General features: G+C 58.6%; 1 protein-coding gene across 1 annotated transcript; it reads left to right on the forward strand.

Annotated features, from left to right (window-relative positions):
- The first annotated feature begins 456 nt into the window (after window positions 1-456).
- Window positions 457-17,817, forward strand: RAD23A (RAD23 homolog A, nucleotide excision repair protein). The gene is made up of 9 exons (XM_065575594.1): window positions 457-658; window positions 5,547-5,708; window positions 6,056-6,258; window positions 7,802-7,857; window positions 8,901-9,028; window positions 9,443-9,518; window positions 9,858-9,988; window positions 10,456-10,620; window positions 14,757-17,817. Exons 1-9 carry the CDS (start codon window positions 587-589, stop codon window positions 14,868-14,870), a joined length of 1,107 nt encoding a protein of 368 aa, XP_065431666.1. The 5' UTR covers window positions 457-586; the 3' UTR covers window positions 14,871-17,817.
- Window positions 17,818-18,282: the final 465 nt, after the last annotated feature.

An 18,282-nucleotide genomic window follows, 5' to 3' on the forward strand; every position in this document is an offset into this window, starting at 1 on the left:
AGTCTCAGGGGTGGCTGTGGGGGCCACCGCTCTGCTGAGACTTCATGACCAACTTAAAAGAGTTGACAGGTACAGCCCAGGCAGGGTGACCAGACAGCAAGTGTGGGGTGTGTGTGTGTGTGGGGGGGGGGGGGGGGGGGGGATAGGAGCCTAGATAAGAAAAGCCCCCAACCTGGGGCCTGGCCCTAGGGCAGCCGGTCCCCATCTGGCCTAGCCCCCGCGCTGCATGGGGGGCGCAGGGCCGGGCCTGGAGCGGGGCGGGCGGGGGAGTCACGGGCCGCGCTGCCCGCTGGGAGCGGCGGGGCTCCCGGGCCAAGCGCTCAGCCATGTTAGCCCGCCGGGGCGGCCATTTTGTGTCCCCCCCGTCACGTGATCGCCCCAGTTCCCCTCACGCGGGTGCCTCGCGCCCCCCCCCCCCCGTCACGTGATGCAGGCCCGCGCTTGCCCCTGTCACGTGCCGGGCCCGCGCCCTGGCCGGGGCCGGAAGCGGCGGGGCGCTAAGATGGCGGCGGCGTGAGTTGCATGTTGTGGGGCTGCCGAGTCCGTTGGGAAGAAGCGTCCGCCCGGCGCGCCCCGCCCGCCCGCCATGGCGGTGACCGTCACCCTCAAGACGCTGCAGCAGCAAACCTTCAAGATCCGCATGGAGCCCGAGGAGACGGTGAGGGGGGCGCGAGCCCAGCCCTGCTCAGCCCCCACGTGGGGGGCAGCCCCCCGGCCCCGCCCCGCCCCCCCTCAGGTAGCGCCCCCCGCTCAGGTAGGGCCGCCCCTCCCCCTTCAGGTAGCCCCCCCGGCCCCGCCCCTCCCCCCGCAGGTAGCCCCCCCCCCCCGCACAATCCCAGCTCCCTTTTCCCATGTGGGGCCAGACCCCCCCCCCCCCACATGGTCCTGGCCCAAATCTCCCTCCTTCCCCCCCCCCCCCTTCCACATGGTCCTGCACCAATTCCACCCCCTCTCCCCATGTGGGGCAGCCGCCCCCCCCCCCCCCCCGTATGATCCCAGCTCCTTCTTCCCTTGTGGGCCAGCCGTCCCCTCCACATGGTCCTGGCCCAATTCTCTTCTCCCCCCCCCCCCCCATGTGGGGTCAGACCCCACCCCCCTCCACATGGGCCTGAACCAATTGCCCCACCACCCTGGCAGCTCCACGTGGGACAGTCCCAACTCCTCCCTGCCATGTGGGGCAGCCTCCCTATCATTCCCCCCAAAGTGTAACCCCCCCCCCCCCAGCCCACTCATGGGATGGGCCCTAGTCTGCGTGGGGCACTTTTCCCTTCCCGGGAATGAGACGCACACAGTAAGAGTATCAGCTTTGAGGGGTATGGGCAGGGGCGTGGGGGGAGGGGATGAGATATGGGGTGAGAGTGCCAGAAGGGCAGGGGATGGGGCATGGGAGGAGGGGTGGATGGCTCCATGTGGGTGGGGGTGGGAGCCTCAGAAAGGAGAGGGGTGGGGGAGCCAAGTTGCCTGTGTGCCCCCATGCTGGGGTAGTAGCAGATGGTACATCTGAGACTCTTTCAGCAAGTCCCTATTAGCTCCTGTTGAGAAATGTTCCAGGGCAGGCAAAGCTGGGTCTGGTGTGTGTCCCTGGGGCCTGGGCGGTCACTGCTGGGCATCGCCTACCTGGCCTGGAGCAATTGGGGGTGGGGGGGGGAACAGGAAGACAAGCTGATCCCAGCTGGTGTGTCTCCCCCCTGGTTCCGATGGAGTGGAGGGGCGGGGGGGAGGAGATTTCACAGTGGGGTCTGTGCTGCTCCTGTTCCCATTGGCCTTTCTGCCTGCTTTCCCCACTGGGGTGCAAGCCCCCTGTGTCTCTCTCCCTGACCCTCCTGAGTCAAGCAACAGAGGGTCCTGTGGCACCTTTGAGACTAACAGAAGTATTGGGAGCATAAGCTTTTGTGGGTAAGAACCTCACTTCTTTAGATGCAAGAAGTGAGGTTCTTACCCACGAAAGCTTATGCTCCCAATACTTCTGTTAGTCTCAAAGGTGCCACAGGACCCTCTGTTGCTTTTTACAGATTCAGACTAACACGGCTACCCCTCTGATACTTGCCTCCTGAGTCAGACACCCTTGAGATGTTAGAGGTGAGACCTTAACCCCTTCAGGATCCATGTTCATGTGACTCATGTCAAAGCTGACTGGAGTCCCCCGGAGGAACCGAACCCACTATCTTGTGGGGCTAATACAACCTAGTGGTTAGAGCATTGGACTGGGACTCGGGACACCTGGGTTCAGTTCCCAGCTCTGCCACTGGTTTGGAGGGTGACTTGGTACAAGTAATTTCTCCTTCCGAGCCTCAATTTTCCCGTCTGTAACATGGGGAGAATCATACTGACCTCCTTTGTAAAGCCCTTGGCGACCAATAGATGAAAAGCGCCTTATGAGAGCTAGGGATTATTATGAGAGCTGGTGGCTGGGAGACAGGACTCCTGGGTCCCGTTCCAAGCGGTTAGTGCGTAGAGTGTGCTGTCAATCGGATCTTCTCCCTCCAAACATAACGCTGAGTTCAGACTGAGGCTTTAGCGGGGAGTGGAGTCCTGCACTCAGACCTGTTTTCTTTGTGCTTTAGGCATCACTGATTTTAAGGGGCCCTTTGGGGGGGGGTGTATGATGCATATAAAAATAAACCCTAGCAATCCAAATCTTACTATCATTTTTTTTTAGTACCATTTGAAATATCCCCTGTCACTTTTGCAGCTGAGAAACTTCACAGGAGGGCAAAGAGATTTCAAATGTTTTTCACAGCATGGATCATGTTTTAAGACAGAAACTGTTTGCTGGACAGCTCCCCTCTTGTTTCTAGCCAGTAAAGTCCCTGTGGTGGGACTGAAGAGCTGGGGTTAGTTCCCAACTCTGCCACAGACTGCCTGGCTGATCTTGAGCACGTCCCTTCATTGTTCCGTGCCTCGGTTTCCCCTCCTGTGTAATGGGAGGGGCTTCCCATGTCTTGTCTGCTCAGCCTGTGAGCTCTCACTCCGTGTCTGTGCAGCGCCTGGCACTGGGCGGCCCCAGTCTCTGTTGGGCCTTCCCGAGATTATGAATCACATGCTTAGGATTGTTGGTGTCTTTAATGCAAACTAGCCCCTGGCAATAAGCAGGCCCATGCCGCCGCCAAGGAAAGCGCTGGCTGAGGAGCCGGGCCCATGAAGCTGAGTGAAACTGATTAACACCAAGGTGAAACTGCTGCACCTGTCCGCACAGGGCAAGCTGAAAGGCAAGAGGATTGGGTGACCTGCACTAGGCCGGCCTTAATGCTCTCAGGCGGCGAAGGTCAGAGGCTGGGTTTTTAACTGACTTGAAGGCTCCCTGTCTGATTGTAACTTCCCAGCTCGGGCTGTGTCTGCGCCCCTGAGCCCCTTGTAGATGCAGCGCAGACCTTATCTGCTGCCTCCCCGGCGAGTTAGCTCTACCAATAGCTGCAGCTACGCTGGGCCTCGTGCCGGCACGGCTCTGGCAGCTGCACCCTCAAATTTCCTGGCTCTGGGCTTGGCCGTTACAATTCCCTTGCTGGCTTTGTAAGTGGTAACTCCTGCTCTGCGCGCTCTCCTCTCCCTCAGTCCTGGGACACTGGATTCACTTCCGTGTCTGTATAAACAGCCCACCCGGGAGGTGGCTGCATCTCCGCACAGGGCGAGGGACCTCGGTATAAACAGCTGCCGTGCTCCACCACAGAGGCAGCCGCACTTGGGTAGTGGGTGATACGGTTTTGTCGCCTCGCTGATCCAGACGGTCGTGCCCATGGGAGGAGACGGGTGAGGCAATGGTTCCTTTTTTAAATAGCTGGAGTCCCACATGCTTTTCACGGGGCGTCAGGCTTCGTTTTGGCTCAACCCAGCAGCCGAAAATATCTCTTGGCTCCTACTCCCTTGTCTCACAGGGCTCTGCAGCTGTTCCGACGGGTCCCCGCTGGGACACCATTGTCCTCCGGGGCGCAGGAGAGCGTCTGGTGCGAAGGCTCCACGGCTTGGCCGTGTGGGGGGTCCCGGAGGGGTGGGGGGCTGGGGTACATGCTTGCAGAAGCAGTTGCTCAGGAATTCTCCCAGAGGGCCTTGCAAACCGGAATGGGTTGAGCCTCATGACTCTGCCCCCTGCCTGCAAGGACCAGGGAATAGTTCCCTGTCTTACCAATGGGGAAACCGAGGCAGAGAAGGCATGAGTGGTTTAGTCAGCCAGAGACCAATGCAGACGCATCCAGGACTAGTGGGACTTTCCCAGTGGCTGACTGTGATTCCCAGGGGACAGCCAGGCCCTGTTTACGCTGGGGGAAATGGGTGTGTTCAACGTGTGAAAATCTTGGTGTAGATGAGGTGTCTGTGCTGCCCGTGTTGTGGCACTAGGGGGCGCTGTGCTGCAGGGAGCAAGGGGGGAGGGGCTCAGCAGGGGGCACTTTGCGGGCAGTGCTGCCCCGGTGCAGCAGTAGGGGGCGCTGTACTGCAGGGAGTAGCTCTGGGGGTGCCGTAGGCCCTCCCGGTGAGTGCTGGCCACAGTGTGGTGTTGGCTGGCTAGGGCGAACCCTAGTTCTAGGGTGTAGAAATACAGCTCGGATCCTAGTGACGAGACGTCCTCAGTCCCCAAGTGTCCCACGGGGATCCCCCTGAGCCCCAGCTGCCCCCAGGAGCCTCCGGCTTGTGTTAGCTGCAGTGGCAGCTGTACCGGTTCCCCAGCCCCTCCTTTAACCCAGGGCCTCAGCCTCCCCTTCTGAGAGCTGCTGCTGGCCTGTGTAATCCGGCCTGGCCCTGCCCTGTGGGGAAGCTGCCTCCATCACGAGCACAGCATGTGTCCCAGAAACGCCCCGCGCTGGGTAGAGGGGTGCCGGGGAGGCCCGCGTCTGCACGTGCCCCTCCCTGGTCTCGGTTGGCCCCATTCAGCTGTAACTGGCGCGCTGGGCGATCCTGGCAGCCGGGGGAGAGTCGCAGCTGCAGCTTGGCCGGGGGGAACGGGCAGACGTGAGCCCAAGACATCCCATGACCTGCCCCAGGGAGCGCATCCGGTGTCTTTCATGTATATTACTTAGTTGGATTACAGTGGTGGCCAGGAGCCCTGGTCGTAGCCCAGGACCGCACTGTGCTAGGCGCTGTACAAACGCCCAACAGAGACGGTCCCAGCCCCAAACAGCTTCCAGTCTATGCAGCTGTGAGGTTACCCAGTGGTTATAGAGGCTTCAGCCAAGATCAAGCCCCAACAGGCCGGGTGCTGCCCACATGCAGTGAGAGGCTGTCACCATCACAGCGAGCCCAGATGCACGGTGGGACTCAGGGGCAGCATCTGGGCAGCAGGTTGGCAGCTCAGTCACCCAGGGAGTCGGCGGCAGATCCAGATTTCCCGAGTCCCAGGTCAGGGCCTTTCCCGCAAGACCAGACTAGGGTGTATGTAGAGAACCAGGGTGGGAACAAACCAACCTGACCCGACACCTCCTTAATCCTCCCGCCTCATATCGGCCCTGGAGCCTGGCTGGGGGCGGGAGCGGGGTGGGGAAGGAGAGGGGTCCCCCTCCCAGCCGTGCAGGGATCTGCATACCCAGCTGATGGGGCCGTCTCCTCCCGCCCGGCAGGTGCGGGTCCTCAAGGAGAAGATTGAGGCCGAGAAAGGCAAGGAGGCCTTCCCCGTGTCAGGCCAGAAGCTGATCTACGCCGGCAAGATCCTGAGCGACGACGTCGCCATCAAGGAGTACAAGATCGACGAGAAGAACTTCGTGGTGGTCATGGTGACCAAGGTACGGCCGGGCCCTGCTCCCGCTCCCGGCTAGGCTGCCGGGTCAGGGGTAGGAGCTGCCCCTGGCTGGGATGTCGCGGAAAGAAGGCAGCTTTTCACACCCGTTCAGTAGGAGGCGCTCTCCCCTCGTCGTCGGTGCTGACCCCAGAGTGGCACTAGGGGGCGCTCTCCTCTCACAGTTAGTGCTGATTGTATAACATGCAGTCAGCCAGGGCCGAAGGGCAGTTCCTTCCCGCCCCCCTTCACCGCAGCTGCTTCCCCAGGGGTTGGGAGCTGATCTCGCATGTGGTTGGGGAGTGGGGGGGCAGAGACCCCAGCTGCACCCTTCAGCGTTCCTTGTTTCCTCAGACCAAATCCAACTCGGGCGTCCCGGCCCCCTCATCTGGTGATGCTGGGCCGGCCAGTGCCCCGGAGCCAACCCCATCGGTGGGGCAGACGCCGGCGCCTGCAGCCGGTGCTGATGCTGTCCTGCCCCCAGCCCCCGCGGCGCCAAGCGAGGAGAAGCCTCCGGAGGAGCCGGCAGCCATCACGCTGCCCGAATCCACTGCCGGGTAAGCACAGAGAGTGTGTGCCCCCTCCCCGCGCCTGCCTGTCTATGTTCATAGCTCAGTCACTCCAGGTACCCCGATGTCATGCCCCAGAGAATGGGGGGAGGGGCATAACCTTCCTTTGTGGGAACTTGGAACATCTTCCACTTGGAGGAGTGGGGTATAGTGGTTAGAGCAAAGGGGCTGGGAGTCAGGACTCCTGGGTCCTAGTCCCAGCCCTTCCGCAGATTCACTTTGACTGGCTCAGTCGCCTTGCAGCTCTGTGCCTCAGTTTCCCCATCAGTGCAGTCCTGCCTTCTTCCCTGTGGTGTTTTTTTTAAGGGTAACGTTGCCATGTGGCTGTTAAGCAACCGCCACCTCTCATCCCAGAGGTGGTTACACTGCAGTGATCCCATATATGCAGACTGCAGCGGGTGAATGGCCAGCTCTGTACACACACTGCATCCCCTGGGGTGTGGGGACAGAAAGGGGCTGCGGGGGGCACCGAGCTTGCCTGTTAAGCACAGAATCAGCCAGGCTGCTGGCCGAGAGCTCGTCCCCACGAGCAGCAGGGCTGGTTTGATTTCAGGGCAGATCGAAAAGCCGTTTAGTTTCAGCTAGTGACCTGGTGCCCCTTGAGATGTGGCGAAGACCCCGCATGTCTCCTGGGCAGAAAAGACGAGCGTGTGTTAGAAATACCGTTGGCGAGAAGACACCCCTGCTCTCAGAGATCGGCAGGTGCAAACTTATGGGCTTGGGTCACGCCAGGCATAGCCCCAAGAAAGTTAACATGGCAGTGGGGTGGTGGGTCCTTCCAATGGGGACGGCAGCGAGGCGAGGGAGAGCCGGCCTGTGGCAGGATCAGGCAGGCTTCCACAAACTCGGCTGTGAGGTCACCAATGTTCAGACATTGTTACCCCAGGTTGGACCCTGATTCCGCTGTCAGGGCTGGGCCTGGTGGGTTAGCTTCAGCCCGTTGGGAACAGCGTCACCCGAGCTGAAACAATAATTCCTCAGTAGATCTAAAGCACTTGGTCAGGAGCATTATCCCCATTTTACAGATGGGGAAACTGAGGCACGAGGCGTGACTTGCCCGTGGTCACCCAGAAGGGCATAAAGGCCTCCACCCTGGGGTCTGCACCGGCTGAAAACAAAAAATCCAGCTGAACTTGAAACCAGAGGGATTTTCTGCCGTAGACACCATCTGAGCCCTCGAATCCTGAGAGTGGCTATTAGTGGTATTACGGTAGTGCCAAGACCCCGCTGTGCCAGGCGCTGCACGAACACAGAGAAAGGGAGAGCGGGGACCCGCTCGCAAACTCCAGAGACGCCAAACGCGCGGGCCGTGGGATTTGGAACACGTGCGGTGACGTTCAGAACCACGCTGCTTTCCTAGCGCAGGCAGGGCTGGGGTCAGATCCCAGGGAGACGGGACCTGCGGTTCCTCCCGGCGCAGGGAGCCCGGCCCGGCCCGGCCGCCCCGGCACAGTGTTGGCCCCTGGCAGTTTGCTTGTTGCCCGGCTGTTTGGAAGGAGCCAGCTACTATTCCTCTCTTTTAAATTTGCAGCTCTGTTCCCTCTTCAGGTAGCGTGGGGCGCCCAGACGACGCGGCTTCCACCCTGGGTAGGTGAAATCCCCTCGCTGGGGCTGGGGCAGGCGGCCGGGGTCCCTGGGCGGCAGCAGAGAGCGCCTGCCAGCACCCCGGGCCGGCTGCTCCATGGCGCCTGCAGCATGAGCTCATGGGGTGGGGGCGCCCTCTGGTGGCCGTCGCTGGATAAAACAACCCCCTCTTCCCGTTGCGGGTGTACGGAGGCCGGGAGCAGGACCCCGCTTTGCAGCGTTGCCCCTCCGTCTGCGGGGGTTAGGGGTGATGGCTCGGCTGGGGAGGGGGGAGCTGCCTCCCTCATCGCGATCTCAGGTTTCAGTGCAGGGTGGGTTCCAAGCCCCGGGTTGTTCGGTGCCCTGTGTGATGAGTTGGTTGGGTCTCCGCTGCCGGCGGTCTGGGGCAGCCTGGGCTGTGTGTTCCAAGGATAAAAGGCGACCGTCTTGTCGTTCGTTAGCAGAGGGGCCGCGTTAGGGAAAGAAAGCCGGGGAGGCTGGTAGCCAGTACTCCTGGGTTCTCTTCCCAGCTCTGCATGGAGAGTGGGGTCTAGTGGTTAGAGCCGGGGGGGGGGGGGGACAGCGCTGGGAGCCAGTACTCCTGGGTTCCCTTTGCAGCTCTGCGAGAGGAGTGGGCTCTAGTGGTTAGAGCTGAGGGGACAGGGCTGGGAGCTAGGACTCCTGGGCCACCTTTTCCCAGCACTTGTGGGCTGGATTCCATCTCAGGCTAAGGTGGACGTGAGGGGTGGGTGGGTGTTGTTTAGCTGTATTACGGTAGTGGCCAGGAGCACTAGTCATGGACAGGGTGGGGTGTGGAGCAGGGAGCCAGGACTCCTGGGTTCTAGTCCCAGCTCTGCCCCTGACTCAGGGTGACTTTGAGTCACTTCCCCTGCGGGGATGGGGGGGGGGGGGGCGATCCCGTGCTGGGAGATGTTGGCGGAGGGGGAAGGGCTGTGTTCATAGCCAGCACCCGCTCCTGCCCCCCTTTCCCTTGGCGAGCATGTGCTGGGCACCCCAAGACTGCTGGCTCTCCCTCAGCCCGGGCTGTTGTCCCCTTCCGCCCGCAGTGACCGGCTCGGAGTACGAGACGATGCTGACCGAGATCATGTCCATGGGATACGAGCGGGAGCGGGTAGTGGCCGCGCTCCGGGCCAGCTACAACAACCCCCACCGAGCCGTGGAGTACCTGCTGACGGTAAGGGAGCACCAGGGCTTGGAACAGGTCGAGCGAGGGGGGCAGGACTCCTGGATTCGATCCCCAGCGCGGGGAGGGGAGCGGGGTCTAGGGGGTTCAACTGGGGGGGCCAGGACTCCTGGGTTTCATTACCATTGACTCGCTCTGTGACTTTGGGCAAATGATTTTTTTTTCCATCCACATCTGGATGGCTTACGGGAGTGGGACCCGTAAGGACACCGGTTCTGATCGAGCCCGGGGTGCCTGCATTGCCTGAGGCTAGCTCGCCCCCTCGTTGGCAGGACATGGGGTGCCGGGCAAACCCCAGAGACTGAGTTCCTTTCGGGCCCCTTGCGGGATGAGCCCCGTGGGGCAAGGGCTGCTGTGGGGGGAGGGACTCTAGACAGCACTAACGATGCCCCTTTGACTTCACAGGGTATCCCGGGCACCTCCGAGCCGGAGAGAGCCCCAATCCAGGAGAGCCAACCCACAGAGCAGCCAGCACCAGAAGGTTAGTGACGGTCCTCCCGCTCCTATGTGAGATGTAGGGACCGTGGTGGGAGGGGGAGACCTGGAGCGGCCGGGCCGGGGGCTGGAGCTGCGTGGGAGAAGGCTCTCGCGCTTGTGGAGCGGGGGCTATGGAAGGCCGCTGAGAGCCTGCAGCCGGGGGAGGCAGATGGTGACCCGAACTGGTCCCTCGGGGAGGAGGGGGTGGTTCCAGGCCCTCTCCCCCTGGCTAGATACCCCCCTTTATCCTGTGATCACCAGTGCCCCACCTGTGTAGGGCATGGCTCGGGTGGGCCCTGCCCCTTCAAGGCCTGGCCTCACCCCGCCCACTCCTGCCCCACAGGCGAGAACCCGCTGGAGTTCCTGAGAGACCAGCCCCAGTTCCAGAACATGCGACAGGTGATCCAGCAGAACCCAGCCCTGCTCCCGGCCCTGCTCCAGCAGCTGGGCCAGGAGAACCCCCAGCTACTGCAGGTAAAGGGGGGCAGGGGCTGAAAGAGGCCACGGAGGAGGAGCCGGAAGTAGCACTGGGGGAGCAGGACTCCTGGGTTCTGTGCCTGGCTCTGGGAGGGGAGTGAGGTCTGATGGGTTAGAGCAGGGGGTGGGAGGGGGAGCCAGGACTCCTGGGTTCTGTGCCTGGCTCTGGGAGGGGAGTGAGGTCTGATGGGTTAGAGCAGGGGGTGGGAGGGGGAGCCAGGACTCCTGGGTTCTGTGTCTGGCTCTGGGAGGGGAGTGAGGTCTGATGGGTTAGAGCAGGGGGTGGGAGGGGGAGCCAGGACTCCTGGGTTCTAACCCTGGCGCTACCAGTGGGTTGCTTTGTGACCTTGAACAAGCCCCTGCCTCTCTCTTTCCCGCTGGGAAAAGGGGCTGTGGAGGCCCTGCTCTTGGAGGGGAGGGGCGTCGCTCCCTAACCTGACCCCCTCCCCCCCTGCCCTCCCCAGCAAATCAGCCAGCACCAAGAGCAGTTCATCCAGATGCTGAACGAGCCACTGGGCGAGATGGCCGACATCTCTGACATCGAGGGGGAGATCGGGGCCATCGGAGAGGAAGCTCCCCAGATGAACTACATCCAGGTCACGCCTCAGGAAAAAGAAGCCATAGAAAGGGTAAGGGGGGGGCTGGCTGTGCCAGGAGCCACCCTGCCTGCTGGGGTGCCCCGGGGTCCCTGCGCTGGAGAGCCCCAACAAGGGTGCAGTGGGGTCTAGAGGCTGGGAGCCAGGACTCCTGGGTTCTATCCCCAGCTCTGTGCCAGGGGTTGGAGCGGGAAGGGGGCGAGCTGGAGGCCAGGACTCCTGGAGTCTGTTTCTGTCCGTCCTTGACTGCTCCAAAAGCCTGATCCGGTCTGATGCTGAGCCCCTTGAGCTGGGAGTTGCCCAAGAACTGAGTTTGGTTATTAACATAAAGGCCGGGTTGTAGCCTTGACCACACTGGGGGGGGGGTGGAGACGGGACAGAGGCGCCGAGGGGGGAGTAGACAGCTCTGACTTTGCAAGCAATGGAGCATAACTAATTTGGTCCTTCCCCCAAATGGGCGTGGTCCTCCCTGATGGGGAAGGGCAGCGCTGCCAAGCTCCGCCCCCAATATCCCAGCGGAGCTGGATACCTCTGCTGAAATGTGCGTCAAAGTGGCATCATTAGTCTTCAGAGTGAACAGGGGAGTCTTCCAAGTCTTTCCCACCTGGTCAGATCCAGAAAGGGCCATTGCTGGGTTCATGGCGACCTCCAGAGACTCATGGACCTTAAGGCCAGAAGGGTCTGTCCTGATCACCTAGTCTGACCTGCACATCTCAGGCCACAGAACCTCACCCAACCCCTCCAGGAACACACCCATAGCAGCTGGCTGAGTTACTGAAGGCCTCAAATCTTGCCGTAAAGACTTTAAGTCACAGAGAATCCACCATTTGCTCTAGTTCAAACCTGCAAGTGACCCAGGTGCCACACTGCAGAGGGAAAAACCCCCAGGGTCTCTGCCCGGTTTGACCTGGGGGAAAATCCTTCCCAACCTCAAACCTGGTGATGGGTTAGACCCTGAGCACGTGGGTGAGACCCACCAGCCAGACACCTGGAAAGAATTCTCTGTGGTAACTCAGAGCCCTCCCCTTGGGAGATTGTTCCAGAACTTCCCTCCTCTGATGGTTAGAAACCTTCATCTAATTTCAAGCCTAAACTTCCTGATGGCCAGTTTCTAGCCATTTGGGCTTGTGCCAACGTACAAGAGTGATCAGATCTCCCCTCAGCCTTCGTGTGGTTAGGCTGAACGAGTCGGTTCTCCAGTCCTCGGATCATCCTAGTCACCATTTCTAATCTGAATTTGTCTTTCTTACACATGGGAGCCCAGAAATGCACCCAGTGTTCCAGATGAGGTCGCACCACTGCCTTGTATAATGGCACTAACGCTTCCCTGTCTCTACTGGGAATACCTCGCCTGATGCATCCTAGGACTGCATTCGCCTTTTTCACAGCTGCATCACGTTAAAATGTTCGATAACATTGGTCCCTGACTGACTCCTCTAGTAACCTCCCTCCAGCCTGCATTCACCTTTCAGCATGACCTGATGTAGTCTTCCCTTTAACCAGTTCCTTTACCCGCCTTTTGATTCTCCTATTGATCCTGTAGAACTAATTTCTCACGTGGGAACTATCAAATGCTTTACTGAAATCCGGGTTGGCTAGACCTGCTGCACTTCCTTTGTCTAGCAAATCAGAGATCTTCTCAGAAACAGAGATCAGGTTGGTCTGTCAAGATCTACCTTTTGTAAATCCATGTTGTCTTTATTCCCAATTACCATTTACCCCTGTCCTTAATTACTCTCAAAATTTGTTCTAAGACTTCGCATGCAATTGAGGTCACACTGAAGGGCCTTTAGTTTCCTGGATCACTTTGTCATCCCCCACCCCCTTAAATACAAGTATTGTGTTGGCAATTCCCCAGTCGCAGGGTACGACCCCCGAGTTTACGGTTCATTACAAATCCTTGCTATTGGCCTTGCAATTTCACGTGCCAGTTCCTTGAATATTCCTGGATGGAGATTATCCGGGCCCCCCGACGTGCTCCTATTCAACTGAGTTTGGTGTCCACCTTGGATGTGGTCATTTCAACCTCTGTATCCTCGTTCCCATCAGCCACCCTGCCACTGTCCCCAGTTAAAAACTCATCACCGTTATGAAAAATTGAGAGACAGCCTTCGCTTAGGTGTTGGGCCAGGCCTAGATTATCTTTAATCTCCTGCCCATCCGCAGTGCAGAGCGTTCCACTTCTTTCCTTGTTTTCTTTTTTTTTTTTTCCCCTATGGCTAAAGAACCGTTTCCTGGTGGGTTTAATTTCCTTGGCAAGTTCCAGCTCTGCCTGGCTTTTGGCAGTTCTCCCCTACACTTCCTGACCTCCAAGAGGTCGTGTTCTTCGCTGATCCATCCCACCTTCCGTTCCTTGTAGGTTTTCTGCTCTCTGTCCCCTGGTTGAGATGCTTGAGGTGCAGCCCTTCCCTGTGATTCCCCCGCTGGCTTCAAGCCATTTCTGCACCTTTGGCTTAAAATAATTCCAAGCCTCCTCTGCATTCAGATCCTTGAGTTCTCCAGGCCAGTCCACTTCCCAAACTGCTTCCCTTCACTTTTTTAAAGTTGCCCTTTTGAAAGCCAGGACTCTCGATTCAGACCTGACCTACTTTAGTTATCCTTCCATTTTCGGTGAATATTAGCTCACAAGCACTCAACCCAACCTGCTCTTCTGTGAGGCCTTCGCTGCTTACCAACGCGAAATCTAAAACACCATCGGCTCTTGATGGTTCGGTGACGGTGAGGAAATCTGTCGGCTGTCCCATCAAGGAACACCTGGGCCCTACCATTTATGAGATACCGTTTGTCCTCCAATCAGTCTGGGAGATTAAAGGCTCCCGTAATCGCAATTCCCAGGCGTGTTGAGTTCATTAGAGGTCTCTCCAGATCCTGAGGGTCCATAGCAGACCCCAAGCACCATCCCAGCAGAGCCTTTCTGAGCGTTCTTCCCCAAAGTGGTTGTGACCCAGATAGGTTCCGTTTTATCCATTCCGTCACTTCTCATTTCTCTCCGCTCTCCCTCGTCATTAACATCCAGTGCTGCACCTCTTCCCTGCGCGGCACGTTCCCTTCAGTCCCTCCCCGTCTCTGCTTTCGCTTCCTGTCCCTCCATGTTGTTCCCCAGGCGCCTCGCGGCGCTGGAGAGACGTCTTCGTTGTCTGCTCAGCTTCAGCCACGTTCCTCACCCGATTAGGGACAGTCATTCTACTGAAGTGTCCCCTTCCCGACTGTTGCTGTCAGTGGCGGTGGGACCTTGTCGTCCTTTCTCCCTTGCCATATCCTCTTGTACTTGACTTTCCTCCTGCTAGTCAGGGGTGGAGATTACGCCTGCCCTGAGTCCCTAGTTTAAAGCTGTTCTAATCAATTGTGCCAACCTCCATCCCAGACGTCGGTTGCCCTCCCTGCTCAGGTGGCATCTGTCCCCAGAGAACAGTCCTCTGCCCGTGACTGCCTCCCAGTGGTAGCACCACTGCCTGAGCCACATATTGATCATCGTCTTATATTGCCTTCAGTCTCCTCTTCTAGGGCCGGGTAGAATCCCACTGAAGATCACCTGAGCCTCCCGTTCTTTAAGTGCCTTCCCCAGCCTGGCGTCGTCTCCCTGGCTGCGTCCCTGCGAGAATCTAGCAGTGCCATTTGTTCCCGTGGATTCTTTCCTCTTCCTGTAGGTTCAGGCTCAGGTCCACATCCCCTGTCTTAGCTCCTGGCAGCCAGCACACTCTTCCGTGCTCCAGAACAACTCCGCTCCGGCTCTGCTCTGCCAGGCACCACTTCACCCCTGCCCTGCGGCGGGTTACAGCTCCCGGCGCGGGACTGCGGGTGAGGTGGTCAGGCCTCCAGGAGCTAGCACGGACCTGGCGGGCTGGGGGCCAGGGGGAGAGCTGGTTTTAAGATAACAGCCCTGTCGAAGTCACAGGCCTGCTGGGGTGCAGTGCAGTGCTTCTGCCCCTGCACGTGGGGGTCCTCAAAGCCAGCATGGCCGTCCTCCACAGTGCCTGTACTGGGGGGAATTCTCCTCCAGCCCCCCAAACCTGAGGGGTTTACAGCCCCTCTTTCACCCCCGCATTCAAGTGTCCCAAGTGGGCTCAGGCACTCTGCTCCGGCGGGACTCGGTTCCTGAGGGCGGCTGGGACATACAGAGCGGCAGAGAGGCAGGGTCCTTTGACGCGTCTCCCTTTGTGTCCCCTCAGTTAAAGGCCTTAGGATTCCCGGAAAGCCTGGTCATCCAGGCTTACTTTGCTTGTGAGAAGAATGAAAACCTGGCTGCCAATTTCCTGCTGAGTCAGAACTTCGATGACGAGTGATGCAAGGAAAAAGGAAGAAAAAAATTTTATATATAAAAAAAATTCTCTCTATCTATTCCTGTCTATTTAAGGGGTATGTGGGAGAGACCCCAAATCCCCCCCCAACCCGCCCCCCATCCAGATTGAACCAGCCCGGCCTTCTGGCTCGAGGAAATGCTCTTTTCCCTCCTCCCCATGGAACTGGACAGCTGGGGATTGAGCAGCAGAACCAGCCCCTCATCTCAGCCCTCCTCCCCCCAGCGCCCGTGCCGTGGGTGAGTTCAGCTGCGCCCCTCTCCTGCACGGTGCTCGCTCTGGGGCAGGGAGAAGGGATTTGGGGCTGGTAGAGGGGGGCTGTGGGCTCCTCGCCCAGCCCAGCCCAAAACTTGTGTGCAGACAGATTGCTTTGTTGTGGAGATGACCAGCCCCTGTGGACAGGCTGAGGTACTCCACTTCCATCCATCACCCAGTCTCCTTTAATGTCCCTTCCCCAGCCCCAGTTTCTGCCACTGTCCAGCCAACAGCCAGTGTTAGACCCTGTCTATCCCCCTTCAGACCTCACAGATCACAGCGGGCCCACCCCGCTCCCCAGCCTGTTGTGTTGGGGTTGGTTTTGCCTGCATAGACGAGGCTAAACCATGTCGCTAGTCTGGATCCGTGCTGAGCAGAGCACGGACCCCTGCTCCTAGCCTAGGCCATGTTTAAACCAACCGCCCTCCGCTAGCAGTTCCCTCCAGCTCCCTTTTAATCTCTTGGGTACGGCTTGACGATCAGGGAGGTTTGAGAACTGGCTTCCTGGGAGCCCAACCTATTTTTAAGAACCCAGCTGCCCTGGCATCGTCCCGCCCTCCCTGCGAGGCGTGCATCGAAACTCTGCGCTGGCTCTCAGCCGCGCGGCGGAAGGCGAGGGGTGGGTGCTGCCTGCGAACAGTCCGTGCTGAGCCGGGCCAGGGCTGCCATGAAAAGACAGCGCTGAAGCAATGCTGCCAGCGAGAGCAGGGTTGCGGTGTTTCGCCCTCAGACGTCGGCGCCTGGGCTGTGCCGAGGGAGATGGAAAGCCATTAAACCCCTGCCTGCCCTTAAAGAATCTTTTTTAAATTACCCCTGCAGATCAACCCCTTCCTCCACTTGTTTTAAGCCCTGTTTCCAATTCGATTGTAGTTTTAAGGGAACCAAAAAACAGGGTGTCTTTAACCTTGATTTTCTCCTCCTTGTGGGATTTAAAAAATACAGATTTATTAGATCAAAATCTATTTATTTGAAACAGGGCAACTTTTACCCCCTTCACCCTGGTAATTTAAAAATCCGATTCCACTCCCCTTGAAATGCAGATGTGCTCTGACCCACCTCCCAAAAGATCAGATTAAAATCCACCATCATCCCACCTCCTCCCTGCTATTTTAATGCCAACGAGATGGTGTTTAATTAAACGCCTGAAATGCCCAATTTACTCTTGGATCTAAACATCCCTGCAGCTCTAGTGTATTCTGGCTTATCTGATTTTTCTAGATCATCATACCCGTTTCTGCGTCTCTATTTCCTTTTCTGTCTCATGCCCCAAAAACCTTAACGCCCCTTTGAAGTAACTCCTGATTTTTCTGAGCCATTCTGTTGCATACGAATCTTGGCTTGGGCTCGCTTTCCCCAGCGTGCAGTTGCAAAGAGAACAGAGTATTTGCCTCTAAAGTAAATCCTGAAGCCATAAATAACTTCTAAGTTCCATGATATTGCAGAGTAGCTGTGACTTTAAGGGGGTGGGAACATGGGTTCCAAAGTGGGTGGGGACAAGCGTTTGATAGGCCCACATTCTTAGCTACGCCTCAAGTGAATAGCGTCCATTGGTTAGATCCAGGCCTTGCCTTGTGGCCACAATTCCATCTTAAAGGAGCAGTGTCCTAGCATTTGCAGTTTATTTTGAGGTTGGTTTGTTTTCTTGGTTGTACTTATAAATGTTCCTAAGCAGCCGCGGGGTCTGTGCCTGCTAACCAGGGGCTCGATCAAACTCTGGGGGTGGAGATGGCAGAGGGGATAGATTTGATGGCGCAGTAGGTAAAAAGGGGAGGAGTGGGGGTTGGGATGGAAGGATTACATGCAAATTTAAAACCAAAAGAGGGTGGTTCTTACCCACCCACTGCGTGGGGTGGGGAAAGCGGGGCTGGGGTGGGTTCTGGAATTTGGCCTCCCCACCACACCCCAGCCTCGTCAGTCAGACCTGCCGTTTCGGGTGGCACCGCTCCCCCCTTGCCTGGCACCGCTCCTGCGGCAGCTTTGTTGCGCCTGTTAATTTAGCAGCAGGTTTCGAGGCCCCAGGGGAGCCGCGGGAGGTTGGCCTCGAACGCTGGGGCGGGGCTGGAGTCTCAGGCTCCGTCTATGCTGAAAACGCTGCTCGAGCTCTTCAGAATAGACTCTCGCTCCAGTGCTGGGAGTTAATCCACTTCCCGGAGAGGCGGCAGCTCAGCCCGGGGCAGGATTCGTCCACAGGTCGAGACCCCGGCTCAACTCTGGCTCCCGGGGGCGTGGGTTTTTCAGTCCCCTGCGAGATGTAGGTGTGGCCATGTAAATTGTCAGCATAGACCAGCCCTCAAGGCCCCCATGCTGCTGATTTAACAGAATGGTGGGGGGGGGGTCCCCTAAATTTCCCAGCAGCCTTAGGGGAAGGTGCTTCGGCTGGCTGGTCAAGCTCGAGGGTCCGGCCTGATTTGTTTCAATCTTGAGCTGGTCAGCTGTAGCCTGAACTGAGCGGGGTGATGGGTAACCAGGCAGGGTCTGGGGAATGAAGCAGGCCTGGCCCCTGGGTGTAGATTTCCCCCCCTAGCTTTCAGTCCCGCCAGGCGGCCGGCCTCCCTCTCCCTGTCGAGGCTGAAACCGCTGTTTCACACCCACTGTTTTTGGGGTGCTATGAATGGAATGTGAAATAAACGAGCTGCCCCCGCCACTCGCTGACGAGGACGGGTCGAACCTCCCGAAAGCTACCGTCTCCGGCCTGTTCTTTCTAACCCGCGCCTGGGGGAAGCTGCGGGCGGCCGGGGGAGGGGAGAGCTCGTTTAATGCGCAGAATAATTGAGTGTGGATGATTAAACATGCCTGTGCTGGGAGGGGATGGGTTGGCCCCAGGAGCATGGATCTCTTCCCCAGGGCCAGCTAGTCCGGTAGCGCCCGTGTGCCTCGCTTCACCCTGTGTGTGTGTGTCCCTGGGTTGTGTTTGTGGTTGCCAGGCGCGGGAGGAGCTTGGAGACCGTTACCACAGGAACGAGGCCTAGCTCCTGGGGCTGGAGCCGTGGGACAGGGTAATAGGGTTTTCTCTAGGGTTGTTCACCCCTCAACGCCTCTTACAGCAGCCTGGCTGGATGGCTTCGCTGGCTGCTGGAACGCAGCTGCCTCGGGCTGGGGTGCAGGGAGCCCTCGCCCAGGGCTGAAATGCAGCCACCTCTGG

This window comes from Chrysemys picta, chromosome 22 (assembly GCF_011386835.1).
Source record: "Chrysemys picta bellii isolate R12L10 chromosome 22, ASM1138683v2, whole genome shotgun sequence".
Taxonomy (NCBI): domain Eukaryota; kingdom Metazoa; phylum Chordata; order Testudines; family Emydidae; genus Chrysemys; species Chrysemys picta.

Bases quoted from the DNA above. Each gene is read 5' to 3' on its own strand.
- RAD23A (XM_065575594.1), top strand. From the start codon at position 587: ATGGCGGTGACCGTCACCCTCAAGACGCTGCAGCAGCAAACCTTCAAG. The intron at 5,709-6,055 runs GTACGGCCGGGC...TTGTTTCCTCAG, and splicing joins TGGTGGTCATGGTGACCAAG to ACCAAATCCAACTCGGGCGT. The intron at 9,519-9,857 runs GTTAGTGACGGT...CCTGCCCCACAG, and splicing joins AGAGCAGCCAGCACCAGAAG to GCGAGAACCCGCTGGAGTTC.